Raw genomic sequence first — 11,830 nt, forward strand, 5'->3', positions numbered from 1 at the left:
TCCAGATTTTATTAAGCCCTTTGTAATCTTCAAACGCTACAGCTGACCCCTCAGATTTCTATTTTCTAAATGCCCTTTTTTTGTCTTTTATTGCCCTTTTTACAGTAGCTGTAAGCCATGGGGGGGGGGGGGGGTGTAATTTTAGCTGTTTATACTTGTTACCTAAAGGAATACATTTTTTAGTGCAATTACACAATGTGGATTTAAAGCTCTCCCATTTATCCTTAGTATTATCTGACAATAGCTGCTTCCAGTCTATGCCCTGAAATGCTGCCCTCAATCCAGGGAAATTCGCCTTTTTAAAATTCAGTGTCTTTGTTCTGCCTGACAGTTTACTTCTTATATTTTAGGGAGAATATAATTATATTGTGGTCACTATTACCTAGTGTATTTACTCGAACAGTAACATTTCCAACAAGCTCTGCATCATTAGAGATTACCAGATCTAACAGAGCATCACCCCTAGTGGGAGCTTCTACAAACTGGCCCATAAAGTGGTCCTGCAGCAAGTTGAGGAATTTTCTCTCCTTTGTGATTGAGGCAGAATCATGAACCCAGTCAATGTCTGGAAAATTAAAATCTCCCATTTTGACCACTGTGCGAGCCTGTGCAGCCCGTTCTATTTGGTTATATAGTTGTGTTTCTCCTCTGTAAATCCATTTAATTTATAGAAGGCATGCAGTAATCTCCAGATCTTAGCCAGAATTTTATAATTTACAAGGTGCTATAAAAGGGTTGTCCAGGCTATAGATATTGATCAGCATAGGTCATTAATATCCGGTTGGGGGGGGGCTGATCTGCTGATTTTAAGAGGCCGCATCACTCGTGCAACTGTTTCGTCCTCCTCAATGTCTACCTGCACGCTGTCTACATTATGCAGTGTAATTACATCTGTTTGTCCCATTCCAGAGGAGAGGAAGCTGTAATTACCCGTCACACTGTGTAGATTGTAGCAGCGGTAGACATTGAAGAGGACAAAGCGCTCACACGACTGATCAGACCCCCACTGATCTGATGACTGATCCGAAGGATAGACTATGTATTATATAGAGCAGAATAACCGTACCTTCGCATGGAACTTTAGGAATGCATCAGCCAATCCAAGGCCCCAGATCCATAGGGGTCAACACAACGATATTCAAAATGAAGGTGATGGCAGCATCTCCAATCCAACAAGGTTTATTCACAAGTGGTGCATGAGACAGTACAGAAGGTCCAAAAACAGCAACGTTTTGGCTACATAGTAGCCTTTTTCAAGCTAGTTCAGAAGTAGCTTGAAAAAGGCTACTATGTAGCCAAAACATTGCTGTTTTTGGTCCTTTTGTACTGTCTCTTGTTGGATTGGAAATGCTGCCATCACCTTCATTTTGAATATGATCCTAAGGATAGGTCATCAGTACCTCTAGCTTGGACAACCCCTTTCATATGTTGAACTTGCACACAAGAGAGCCCATGGTGTCTGTCTGAGCTGCCCATACATGCCTGCCTGCAGAAGCTATTCCTCCCCACTGCCCCACACATAGGCATGCTTGAATTGTTTCTCCTTGGGAGAAGGGAATTATAGCTTCTCTGGCAGTAGTGAAAGGATTGGGCATGTTGGGTTTCCACCTTTTCAGCCAGTCGCTCCAAAATTTGCACTTGTAGACAGTACTGTAGACTAATAGTCCTGTAGAATAGGTGCCATGGGTCTGCTACCAAAAAGTGAAAACCCCCAAGTGATGGTTCTTCCTGGCATTTCCACACAAGAAGCAGAGCTAGATTTGTGGTTTCAAACTGGGACCCCACTTGGACTCATGAATATAAGTTTTATATCCTATCCATACTAGTAGGATGATGATAATAATAATAATAATACTACTTTATTGGACTTGCTGTGTTGAGATATTAACACTAACTAATGTCAGACCCACCCGGCATACTAGAAATCTTTGATGCTTTGGTTTATCTATTTCTATTAACAATGTAGAATATGGTATTTGGCGGATTTGGACGACATATTAGCAGAAGTACCAAGATAACAAGACCTGAACCTAACTTAGATCACCATAGAGGCCTATAGTAATATAACGAGGGTTCTGCTTTGCTTCAATAACACGGACGTAACAAGAAGGCTGCATTATGACCCTCTAAAACTTTCATTGGGCTGAGCTCTCAAGTATGAGGGAACCGTCCACAGAGCAGGCAGGTCTTTAGGGGTTATCACCAGTAAATTGTTGTGTCAGTGACTTACACCATCTTGTCCTCACGCAGGTTGTGGGCAGCAGTGTTGTCGGACCGCACACTTCTGCTCTAGGATCCATGAATGTAGATACCGTGTGTGAAAAGCTCAAACAGATTGAAGGCATTGACCAGAGCATGCTGGTTCAGTACATTGCAACCATCCGGAAGGTATGCAGATATCGGTTATTGCACCAAAAATTGCAGTAGAAAAAAAAAAAAATCCCAAACTTCTGTCCAGACTCATCTCATCGGTGGCACCATGTGATGGGTCAAGACGCCCGCTGTAATATGCAGCACTGTAAGTTCTCATTATGCAGCACCGCTTGCTTTGAAGTTGGGGTATCCTGCTTGTCTCTTGTAAGCACATTAGCTGTGGTTCGTACACTTTGCTGATTTCTCAGTTGCTTGTTTACTCACCCAGGCAAATATCAATGGACGTGTCCTGATCCAGTGCAGCATGGATGAGCTGAGGAAAGAGATGAACATGAACTTTGGTGACTGGCATCTTTTTAAGAGCGCGGTAAGGGAGCTCAGTTTAAAATTGGTATTCCGGTTATGACAAGTTATCCCCTATCAACAGGACTATTAGATTGGTGGGGGTACTACCACTGGGACCCCCACCAATCACATGAACAGGGACCTTTGTACCCCCTGGGCACTCCCCAAGTGAACCAGGTGGCAGGTCGAGCATGTGCAGATATTGATTGAATTCAGTAAAGAGCATGTGTCTGAAATAATTTAATCAGCTTCAGTGCTCGTTATAAAGAGATTTAGTATTTAAAACATCACAGACAACGGCCATGAAATGTCTTCCTGGAGCCTTTTCTCAAGATCTTCCCATCAGAACACAGATTACAGTTGGAAACTAGTCTCTTCTGTTTTAACCTTCTCTCTTTGTCAGGTTCTTGTTTTTGGAGCAAGGTGGGGAGGAGTGTAGTTCACATTCTTAGAAAGATTTGGGCTGGAACAGGTCTGCTTTGTGTAAAATAATGATAGTAATGCTGTCCTCCTCCTGCAAAAGGTTCAAGAAATGAGAAGCTCTGAAGCTCAGCAGATTCATCCCGACGAAGCTCGAATGCAGGAGCCAGTCAGAAACATGGGTCACAGTGACATTGGCCGGCGTCCAGTGCCAAATCCAGACATGCCTCACGCCAACCTTGCCGGCCAGAGCTATGATTTCGGCTTCAGCTTTGAAGAACTTAACACAATTGGTTTTGAAGAGGCTCCACGGATTAATTCCATGTCCTGGCAGGTACATATGTGGTTGACTTATGGAGGGTTTATGTGATATAAGTGATCAAGCGAAAGAAACAGCAGGATTTTCTACAGTAGCAAACCAAAGGATTTCCTTGTGTAGCCTTCACCTGCAAAATGGCAGCGGATATCTGAAGTTGTAGTTTGGCTACATGAATCCCTTGATGATTGCTTCCATTTAAGGGCTCATGCACATGACCATTGTTGTTTTGCGGTCCGTTTTTCACAGATCCGTTGTTCAGTATCTTAGTTTTTTTCTCCTCTGATTTTAATCCTCTTCCGTTCTGTTATTGCACAAAACATATCCGTATGGATTCCGTATTTAATCAATTTTTTCCGGATCGGAAACGGAAACAGTAATTTATTAATCACCAAACACATGAGCAATATAGCATTTCTCCAGTATGGATCCGCAAAATATGGATGACATACGGATGTGTTCTGTGTGCGTTCCATATTTTTTGTGGACCCATTGACTTGAATGGGGCCTTGGATCGTGATTTGCGGACAATAATAGGACATGCACTACTTTTTTGCGGAATGGCCATGCGGACAAATAGAAATGGAATGCACACTGAGTAACTTCTGTATTTTCTACACCCCCTTTGAAGTTGATAATGGTTCCGTATATGGTCCCCCCAAAAAACGGAACGGAAGTGGAAACAAAATACGTTCGTGTGCATGAGCCCTAAGGGTTATTCCGTACAGAAGGTGATGGTGTATTGTGTTAGAGGATTGGTGGGTTTAGAATATCAGGAATTTGAGTTTGGAGGGGGGTGCAGTTCTGTCTTCTTAGTTGCAACAAGTCTCCATTTGAGTCTGTGGGGCCATATAATACTGAATAGAGAACATTACACGAGTTCTTTGGAGTATAAGTGACACCATCTGGATGTCATTGCTCCTTGCTATATATACATCTATGAGTGACTTTAATCCAGTCATTGATTACACAGTAGGACAATGGTTCAGCATTAATGTTTTTGTTACACATTTTGTATTTCAGGGAAGAGCACCAAGTTTATCCAGTCTTAATTCTCAAGAATCCAGCAATGATATCTCAAAGCTGACTGACAAAGTGCAGGCCGAATACAGAGATGCCTACAGAGAGTACATTGCTCAGATGGCTCAAATCGAAGGGGTAATGGGTTCCTCAACTGTAAGTGGCAGATCTTCTCCCATGAGCTCCAGTGCATTCTACATGGGGCAGAGTACATCTGTCAGCTCCTTGCACTCTACCTTGGAGCAAGAGAAAGCGAAAGACGTGGAGCCAAAGCAAGAAGACGGAAGGAAGCCTTTCTTGTTAAAGAGAAATGACGTAGTTGATTATACATCCTCAACCGCATCCACTACAGATGCTTCTCCCTTGGACCCAATCACTGAAGAAGATGAGAAGTCTGATCAGTCTGGGTCCAAACTCCTTCCAAGCAAGAAGAATGCTGAGAGATCAAGCCTCTTCCAAACTGCAGATATAAAGCTTAAGGGAAGTGGAATGCGCTATCAGAAACTCCCAAGTGATGAAGACGAGTCAGGACCAGAGGAATCTGATAACACTCCTCTTCTTAAAGATGACAAAAAGCCAGATTCATCTGCAGACAGGAGAGGAACAGATCATGCAGCAGAGCCCGTAAGAACATTCATCAAGACCAAGGAATATCTGTCTGATGCTATACTTGACAAGAAAGATTCTTCTGACTCAGGGGTCAGGTCCAATGAAAGTTCACCTAATCATTCCCTTAACAATGAAGGCTCGGATGACTCCCAACTGGAAAAAGCCAACCTAATAGAACTTGAGGATGATCGCTTGCGAAGTAAGCGGGGAATACCCAATAGTCTGAGCGGCCTTCAAGACCCCTCCATAGCACGCATGTCTATCTGCTCTGAAGACAAGAAAAGCCCATCGGAGAGCAGCCTTATAGCCAGCAGTCCAGAGGAGAACTGGCCAACTTGCCAGAAGGGCTTCAATCTCAACCGCACTCCCAGTACAGTGACCCTCAACAATAACACCGGGAACCAAAACTTCGATGAAACAGAAGTTGCAAAAGAAGATTCTCCAATAATTGTGGTCCCAGGGTCCAGCCCAGTACACAATGAAAACTTGAAGCGCATGACCCACAAGAGAGGTCAACGTTCAGGGTACAGCCGGCTGGCCAAAGATGCGTCAGAGCTACACACAGTGACCTCCTCTGACTCCGCCAGCTTTGCAGAAGAGCGAGAGAGTATCCTTTAAACTCAGTCTCCCATCTATTTCGCCTGTTCATGTACTCATTCCATCCTTTTCAGCATCCTTTTCATCATTCGCCCCTAAAAGCCTCCAACAGATTGTGGTCCTTAACATTGCTTCCTTAAAATGACCTGGAAAATATTTAAGTGCAAAAACCAGCAAGTAACTTAGTAAAGAGCACAGAATCCCATCATCAACGACCGTAGTCCCAACACTGCAGTTTTTTTTTCTTGTGAGACAAGAAGATCTGTTTTTCACTTAAAAGGGACACTGTCTTCTTTTTATTTGCTATGTATGTTTGTCTTGGGGATGGGGGGGATCCAAATCCACCCACCACATCGTGAGAATTAATTCACCATGTTAGTTATTTGCCTTCACAAAATCCATTTGTTTGTCATATTCTGATGGTTGGTGGATTGGGGGGAATTGGTCACTCATCTCTAACCAGGACTAAAAAGAGAGGACTTGTCAACATTCATGTTGGTGGAACTGGACAATGACTTTGGGATCTAAATGTCTCTTAGTTATTAGCATTCCTGGAGACTTGAGGGAACCACATAAAAGCCGGGCGCTGACGTATAGGGCATCATATCTATGTATCATTATCCCACCAGGAGAACCTCAGGCTTGAGTCCCACCACCCATTCATTATTGACATGGTCTGAGAAAGATGTGTTGTATACTGGAGAACAACAGTCCATCTAATCAATGTTAGATGCCTATATAGAAACAACCAAGGCCGTTCTGCAAAGAAAAGTTTATTTTATTTTATTGATAGTGTCCCTTTAAGGCAGTAAGATTTTTTTGTGCGCTATATATTCTATTTTATTGTTCCATCGCATGCTCAACTCAGATTGTCTATTGTATGCACTGTCTGTATGGCCATGTCTGCAGAATGTAGTTGCTCCATTTATTGTAATTGAATCCAGTGCCTTGTAAAGGTCTTCACACAGCCACGTACCTGACATAGGGCAAATGGCCATACTGGGTAGAGAGGAAATTGGATGACTGCCCTTTTTGGCATTATGCACACTACCATATTATGGCTTTCTATAGTTGTATGGAGCAGTTATTAGGCACCCATAGATGTCTGCATGGCCTAACTGTACCTTTTATAGGCCTCTGATTTACAGATTTCTTTTTATGTATGAATCCAGCACACAAACTACCCACATTGTAGTATGATAAATTAAAACAGTGAATGGGTGTCCTCATGACTGTAGCAGTGTGGCTCGCACACCCCTAAGACAATAGTCTCCGACCTGTAGCTCTCCAGCTGTAGCGGGACTACAACTCAGCATGCTGGGAGATGGCTGAAGAGCCACAGATTGAAGATCACTATCCTAACCAAGTTTGGAAATAAAGTATTGGACATATTAATATTAATGCTTCAGCCTTTTTTGCACAGTGTATCAGGGTGTGAAGAATTTTGCAAGGCCTCCTCAATGCTCCGCCATTCTCTCTATAAATGTGTTGTAGTTACTCTTTGGTCTTAGTCCTTTCCTTGTTCCTAAATATTTTCCAGGGTCAATTGTGTGGGTTTTTCCTGCTGCTCATCATGTTTAATGTGTAACCGTATAGAAAGGAGTCCCAATGCCGTAACAGTAGTGACTGTATACGCCAGTACAAAGTAGTAATGTCCTCATACCATATGGTTTCTTGTAGGACTGCATGTTGTAGGCGTGTTCATGTCCTGACCACAGTTGGTGTCCCTTTGTCCAGTGGTTCATTCCTCTAATCAATGGTCTCGGTATCTATCTGAATTATATAATCTAAACGTGCTTTACTATGGATGTGATTCACAGAAAGTAGATGTCTATAGACAATTATTGACATTGACAGACTAAACCAAGTCAGTTGTCTTAGAATAGACATTCTTCTCAGATGCCACCTTGTCTGACCGATCAGGAAATCGCTGTCCTGTACGACTTTCATTCCTTAATGTTTGGAATGGATCATAGTACAAATGAGAAAGGAGATGTTATCTTCGGGTATGCCACAAACCTGTCCGGGAACACCCACTTCTGGGTAGGTAGTCAAATTTGCCGTAATTGTCTCTGAAAATTAGGGACAATTTAGGCAAATTCAGGACTGTTGGCTACTAAAAGCCACCCTTTACCACGATTCCTCGGATGCATGTATCGCAACTTGTCTCTTGTGTAGTTGTGATGTTTTGTATCGCTTCCTATTGGTCATTGTGTGCCATGGTGTTATCTTGATGTACGATGCTCCTATGATACAATATCTTCCAGAATTTGTAGAACACCCCGCAGTCAACAATGCGTGGTCACCCAGACTAGCGGATATTATTTATGAAGTCTACTGTTGAAGGAAGGGTTGTCCAGGGCTAGAGAAACAAGGTTGCTTTCTTCCAAAACCAGCGCCACCCCTGACCGTGGGTTGTGTCTGGTATTGCAGCTTGGCTCCATTGAATAGAATTGAGCTAAGCTTCAATACCCCACACACAGCCCGTCTTCAGGCGTGATGCAGTTTGCAAAAATAAGCAGCCATGTTTTTCTAATATGGGACAACCACTTTGACTTTTAATTGGTGACATAGATGTCTGTGGAGCTTGCATGACAGTATTGTAATTTCTCTATCACAGTGATGTAAATGGTTTGATGTTGTGAAAATTGGAAATAAACCATCCGACTTACACTGATGTCTTCTGTCTTTACTGGATACTCTGGTGGTGCCTTCCTTTAGACCTTTTACCACATAGACTGAATGTAGGTCCCCTGTGCATTACCGTGGTAATTTAGCTGTGCCCAGCTGTCTAGTGCAGCACCCTCCATCGCCCCCAGATGTCCCCTCTACCTGAAGATTGTCACTGCCTGACTCCTTTTGCTTTTCTCGAAGAGCTCCATAAACTGGGTGGGAGCTGATGAGCTCTACTAGTAGATATAGAGTCATATAATGTATACAGTCAAACAAAGCACCCAAATCCCAGTCCTGACCTAGAATGGCCCACGTCTGAGCGGATAGGAGAGATTAATACAATGAGAATCCAGCATCCAATTAAAATCCAGTGAGATCTTTATTAACGCATCCTTAAAACTAGAGATTGCAGGACAACCACACCGCCTCTGCATTTTGGATCTGAAGGCAGAGATCCTTACTCTGGGAAATGCTATAAGTAAGGATCTATGCAGGTCTGAAACGCGGAGGAGTTATGGCAGTGCCTCATGCACACAACAGTGAAAAAAAAAAAAACGACCGTTAAAAACGGACACAGTCAGTTTTTCATGGTCATTTTGCATCAGTGTGTGCATCCATTTTCTGGCCGTGTGTCCGTTTTGCATTCGTTTTTCATGTCCGTAAAAAACTGACATAAAAAATTTATGCATTTGATTGGCAGTTATTTATAGACCCACCCTTCTGAGAACACCCACAGGATGGTAGGCCCCCAGCTAAAATAATGTCCCCCATAATGTAGGATTTTTTTTTTTTTGCTGCCCCCCAGCTTCAACAATGCCCCTAATGTAGAGCCCCATCTTAAATAATGTCCCTCATTGTGTGTTTGTTTTATAGGGATCACAGCTTTATAATGTCCCCCATGGTTTTATCATGCCCCCATAGAGTCCCACAGCCACACAAAAAAAAAAAACCTCACCTTATTCACTTGCTCGCTCTGCAGTAGTCTCTTCTCTCTTCTCAGAACGGGACCTGCCGAAGGTACGCGATGACGTCACTGCACGCTCCCACACGGTTACGTCACCATGCAGATCGCAGGTCATTTGGCAGGTCCTGCTCAATGAAGAGAGAAGAGACTGCTGAACCCCTAAATGGCCTGTGTACCTGTTTTTAACGGCCGTTAGAAGGGTGCACTCTTGTCAATCGGCCGTTAAAAACGGTCCCTTTGATTTTAATGGGGTCTGTACGGCCAAAGATAGGACATGTTCTATTTTTGGACGGACGCTATTCACTAGTCGTTAAAAGAACGGCCATATGAATAGCCCCATAGAATTTCACTGGTGCTAAAAATGGTCGTGTGACGGCCGTTACTTAGACGTGTGCATGTAGCCTAAGGATCTGTTTTCAGATTGTCTTGCAATCTCTGGATTTAAAAGGGTTTTCTGAGACTTTTCTACTGATGGATCCATCAGTTTCTGATCGGTGGGTGTCCGACAACCAGGACCCCCACTGATCAGCTGTTTGACAAGGCACTAAAGCTTGCAGTAGCGCCACAGCCTCCTCACAGCTCACCAAGCACAGCGCCGTACACTGTATAGTGGCTGTGCCTGGTATCATGGGGCGGAACTGCACCTAGGCCACGTGACCGATGAATGTGACGTCACTTGGCCTAGGGAAAGATGCTATAGAAGGCTGCAGCACTACTGAAAGAATCGGTGCCTTCTCAAACAGCTGATCGTCGGGGGTCCCAGGTGTCGGACCCCACCAATCAGATCCAGAGAATAGGTAATCAGTAAAAATATTTCGGAAAACCCCTTTAAGGATGGATTAATAAAGATCACAGTGAATTTTAATCTGCCGGATTTCTCCTCCTGGTAATTCATGGACTGCATGTTGCCCTAACACTTGTGTACGTGCCTCAGCTGGGCAACCACTACTTTTCTATCGTGCTTTGATAGGAGAGATGAGTCCTAAATTGTTTGCCAGTGTTTAGAATGGTGAAGGAAACAATTACATTGAGTGGCAGCTGATTGGCTACTCGCACATATGCAAACTCTTGTAATTCATACACCGTTCGCCTGATTTGGATGTAAATACCCTCAAATTAAAGCTGACAGTCCGCAGTTAAAGCACATCTTGTTCGTTTCATTTCAAATTTAGTGTGGTGCTGTATAGAGCCCAAAATGTTAGAATTGTGTCGATGTCCCAATATTTATGGACCTGACTGTATATCAGTTGCTAGCAGAAGATGATTAGAGAGTAGTACCAAGATACTGGGACAGATGCAAGAATACGGTCTAAAAGTAAGGCAGACTTACGGTAAACTGCACCAGACTCATCACAGGGGCTGATTCTAGATAAGTCTGGCGCATCTTCAGGCTTCATTTTGATGACTTTATTTTGCATCCGTGTCCTTTCCACATTTTTTGCGGATTGAGCACAGACCCTATTTTTTTTTTTTCTATGGGTGCCGGAAAAAAACAGAGGTGTCTGCTGTCCGCATCTGTATGTACCGAAAATTGTAGAACTTGCCCTTTTCTGGTCCACATTGCAGATAAGAATAGTCCTTTCTATTGATGCGGAGAGAAACATTGTGGATTACCCATGGAAGGTATCTGTATTTTACAGATCTGTGGACAGAAATCCGGCCATGCACACATCACTATATAGTCTGCTTAGTTTATCTAGTCTAAGTTCACATCCCTTTCCACTACTCCATGACTACTTGTTGGATGTGTCACAAAAAGTATAAAAAAAAAGTGTGTAAAACGGTTAATAAACATGGTGTAAAGCATAAATGCCAATTTTTCTGGTGCAATTTGCACAAGAATTTGGGTGCATTTTGTACAGTAAACCTCCTCCTGTGTGTTATAGGCGCACTGCTGTGGCAGAAACCTCTCTAGGGGAACGTGTGTGTGATACCGCTATATGGCTGGCACCATTTTAGCTGTTATTCTGTGAGGGGGGCACACTGGTACTGGTGGCCGCTGCCATTTACCCTTCTGTACTGTACTGTAGGGTAGAATATCTGAAAGAGGACATCACTGTATAGGTAACTGGTGACCGCGGTTTGGGGATAATCTGCTGTTGCATGACATGGAAAAATGAATCATTCATGACTGGCGTTGCTAGGTTAGGACACGATATTGAGAATACTACAAAGATGGATTTTAAAGGTAAAGCCAGGATAAGGGGTATAATAAGGTTACCTAATTAGGCACCAGAATGGAAGCTGGGCATTGTATGACTTGTCGATGTCCAGATTATGTGGTAATAAGGGTAAAGGTATCAATCATTTGCAACCATTCTTGTATTTACAGGAGGAATAACAGAGGGACGGCACAATGCAGACTTCCTAAAAAGATATTCCAGAATTGTAATTTCTCGTGCATGGCATTGGGGGACACAGCACCATGGGTATATGTCCAACTACCACTAGGAGGCACTAGACACAAAAAGTGTTGGCTCCTCCCAGGTGGGCTATACCCTCTCCACAGGCAC

At 43.2% G+C, this 11,830-nt stretch overlaps 1 protein-coding gene across 2 annotated transcripts in view; it reads left to right on the plus strand.

Moving 5' to 3' along the window:
* Nucleotides 1–8,353, plus strand: part of KIDINS220 (kinase D interacting substrate 220) — a 144,438-nt gene extending 136,085 nt beyond the window's left edge. For both annotated transcript variants that reach the window (XM_044291774.1, XM_044291775.1), the window contains 4 exons: nucleotides 2,251–2,388; nucleotides 2,642–2,740; nucleotides 3,242–3,472; nucleotides 4,478–8,353. In XM_044291774.1, coding sequence (XP_044147709.1) covers nucleotides 2,251–2,388; nucleotides 2,642–2,740; nucleotides 3,242–3,472; nucleotides 4,478–5,701 — 1,692 coding nt within the window. In that variant the 3' untranslated portion in view covers nucleotides 5,702–8,353. The remainder of the gene's footprint in view (nucleotides 1–2,250; nucleotides 2,389–2,641; nucleotides 2,741–3,241; nucleotides 3,473–4,477) is intronic.
* Nucleotides 8,354–11,830: the final 3,477 nt, after the last annotated feature.

The sequence above is a fragment of the Bufo gargarizans genome, chromosome 4, assembly GCF_014858855.1.
Source record: "Bufo gargarizans isolate SCDJY-AF-19 chromosome 4, ASM1485885v1, whole genome shotgun sequence".
Classification (NCBI taxonomy): Eukaryota; Metazoa; Chordata; class Amphibia; order Anura; family Bufonidae; genus Bufo; species Bufo gargarizans.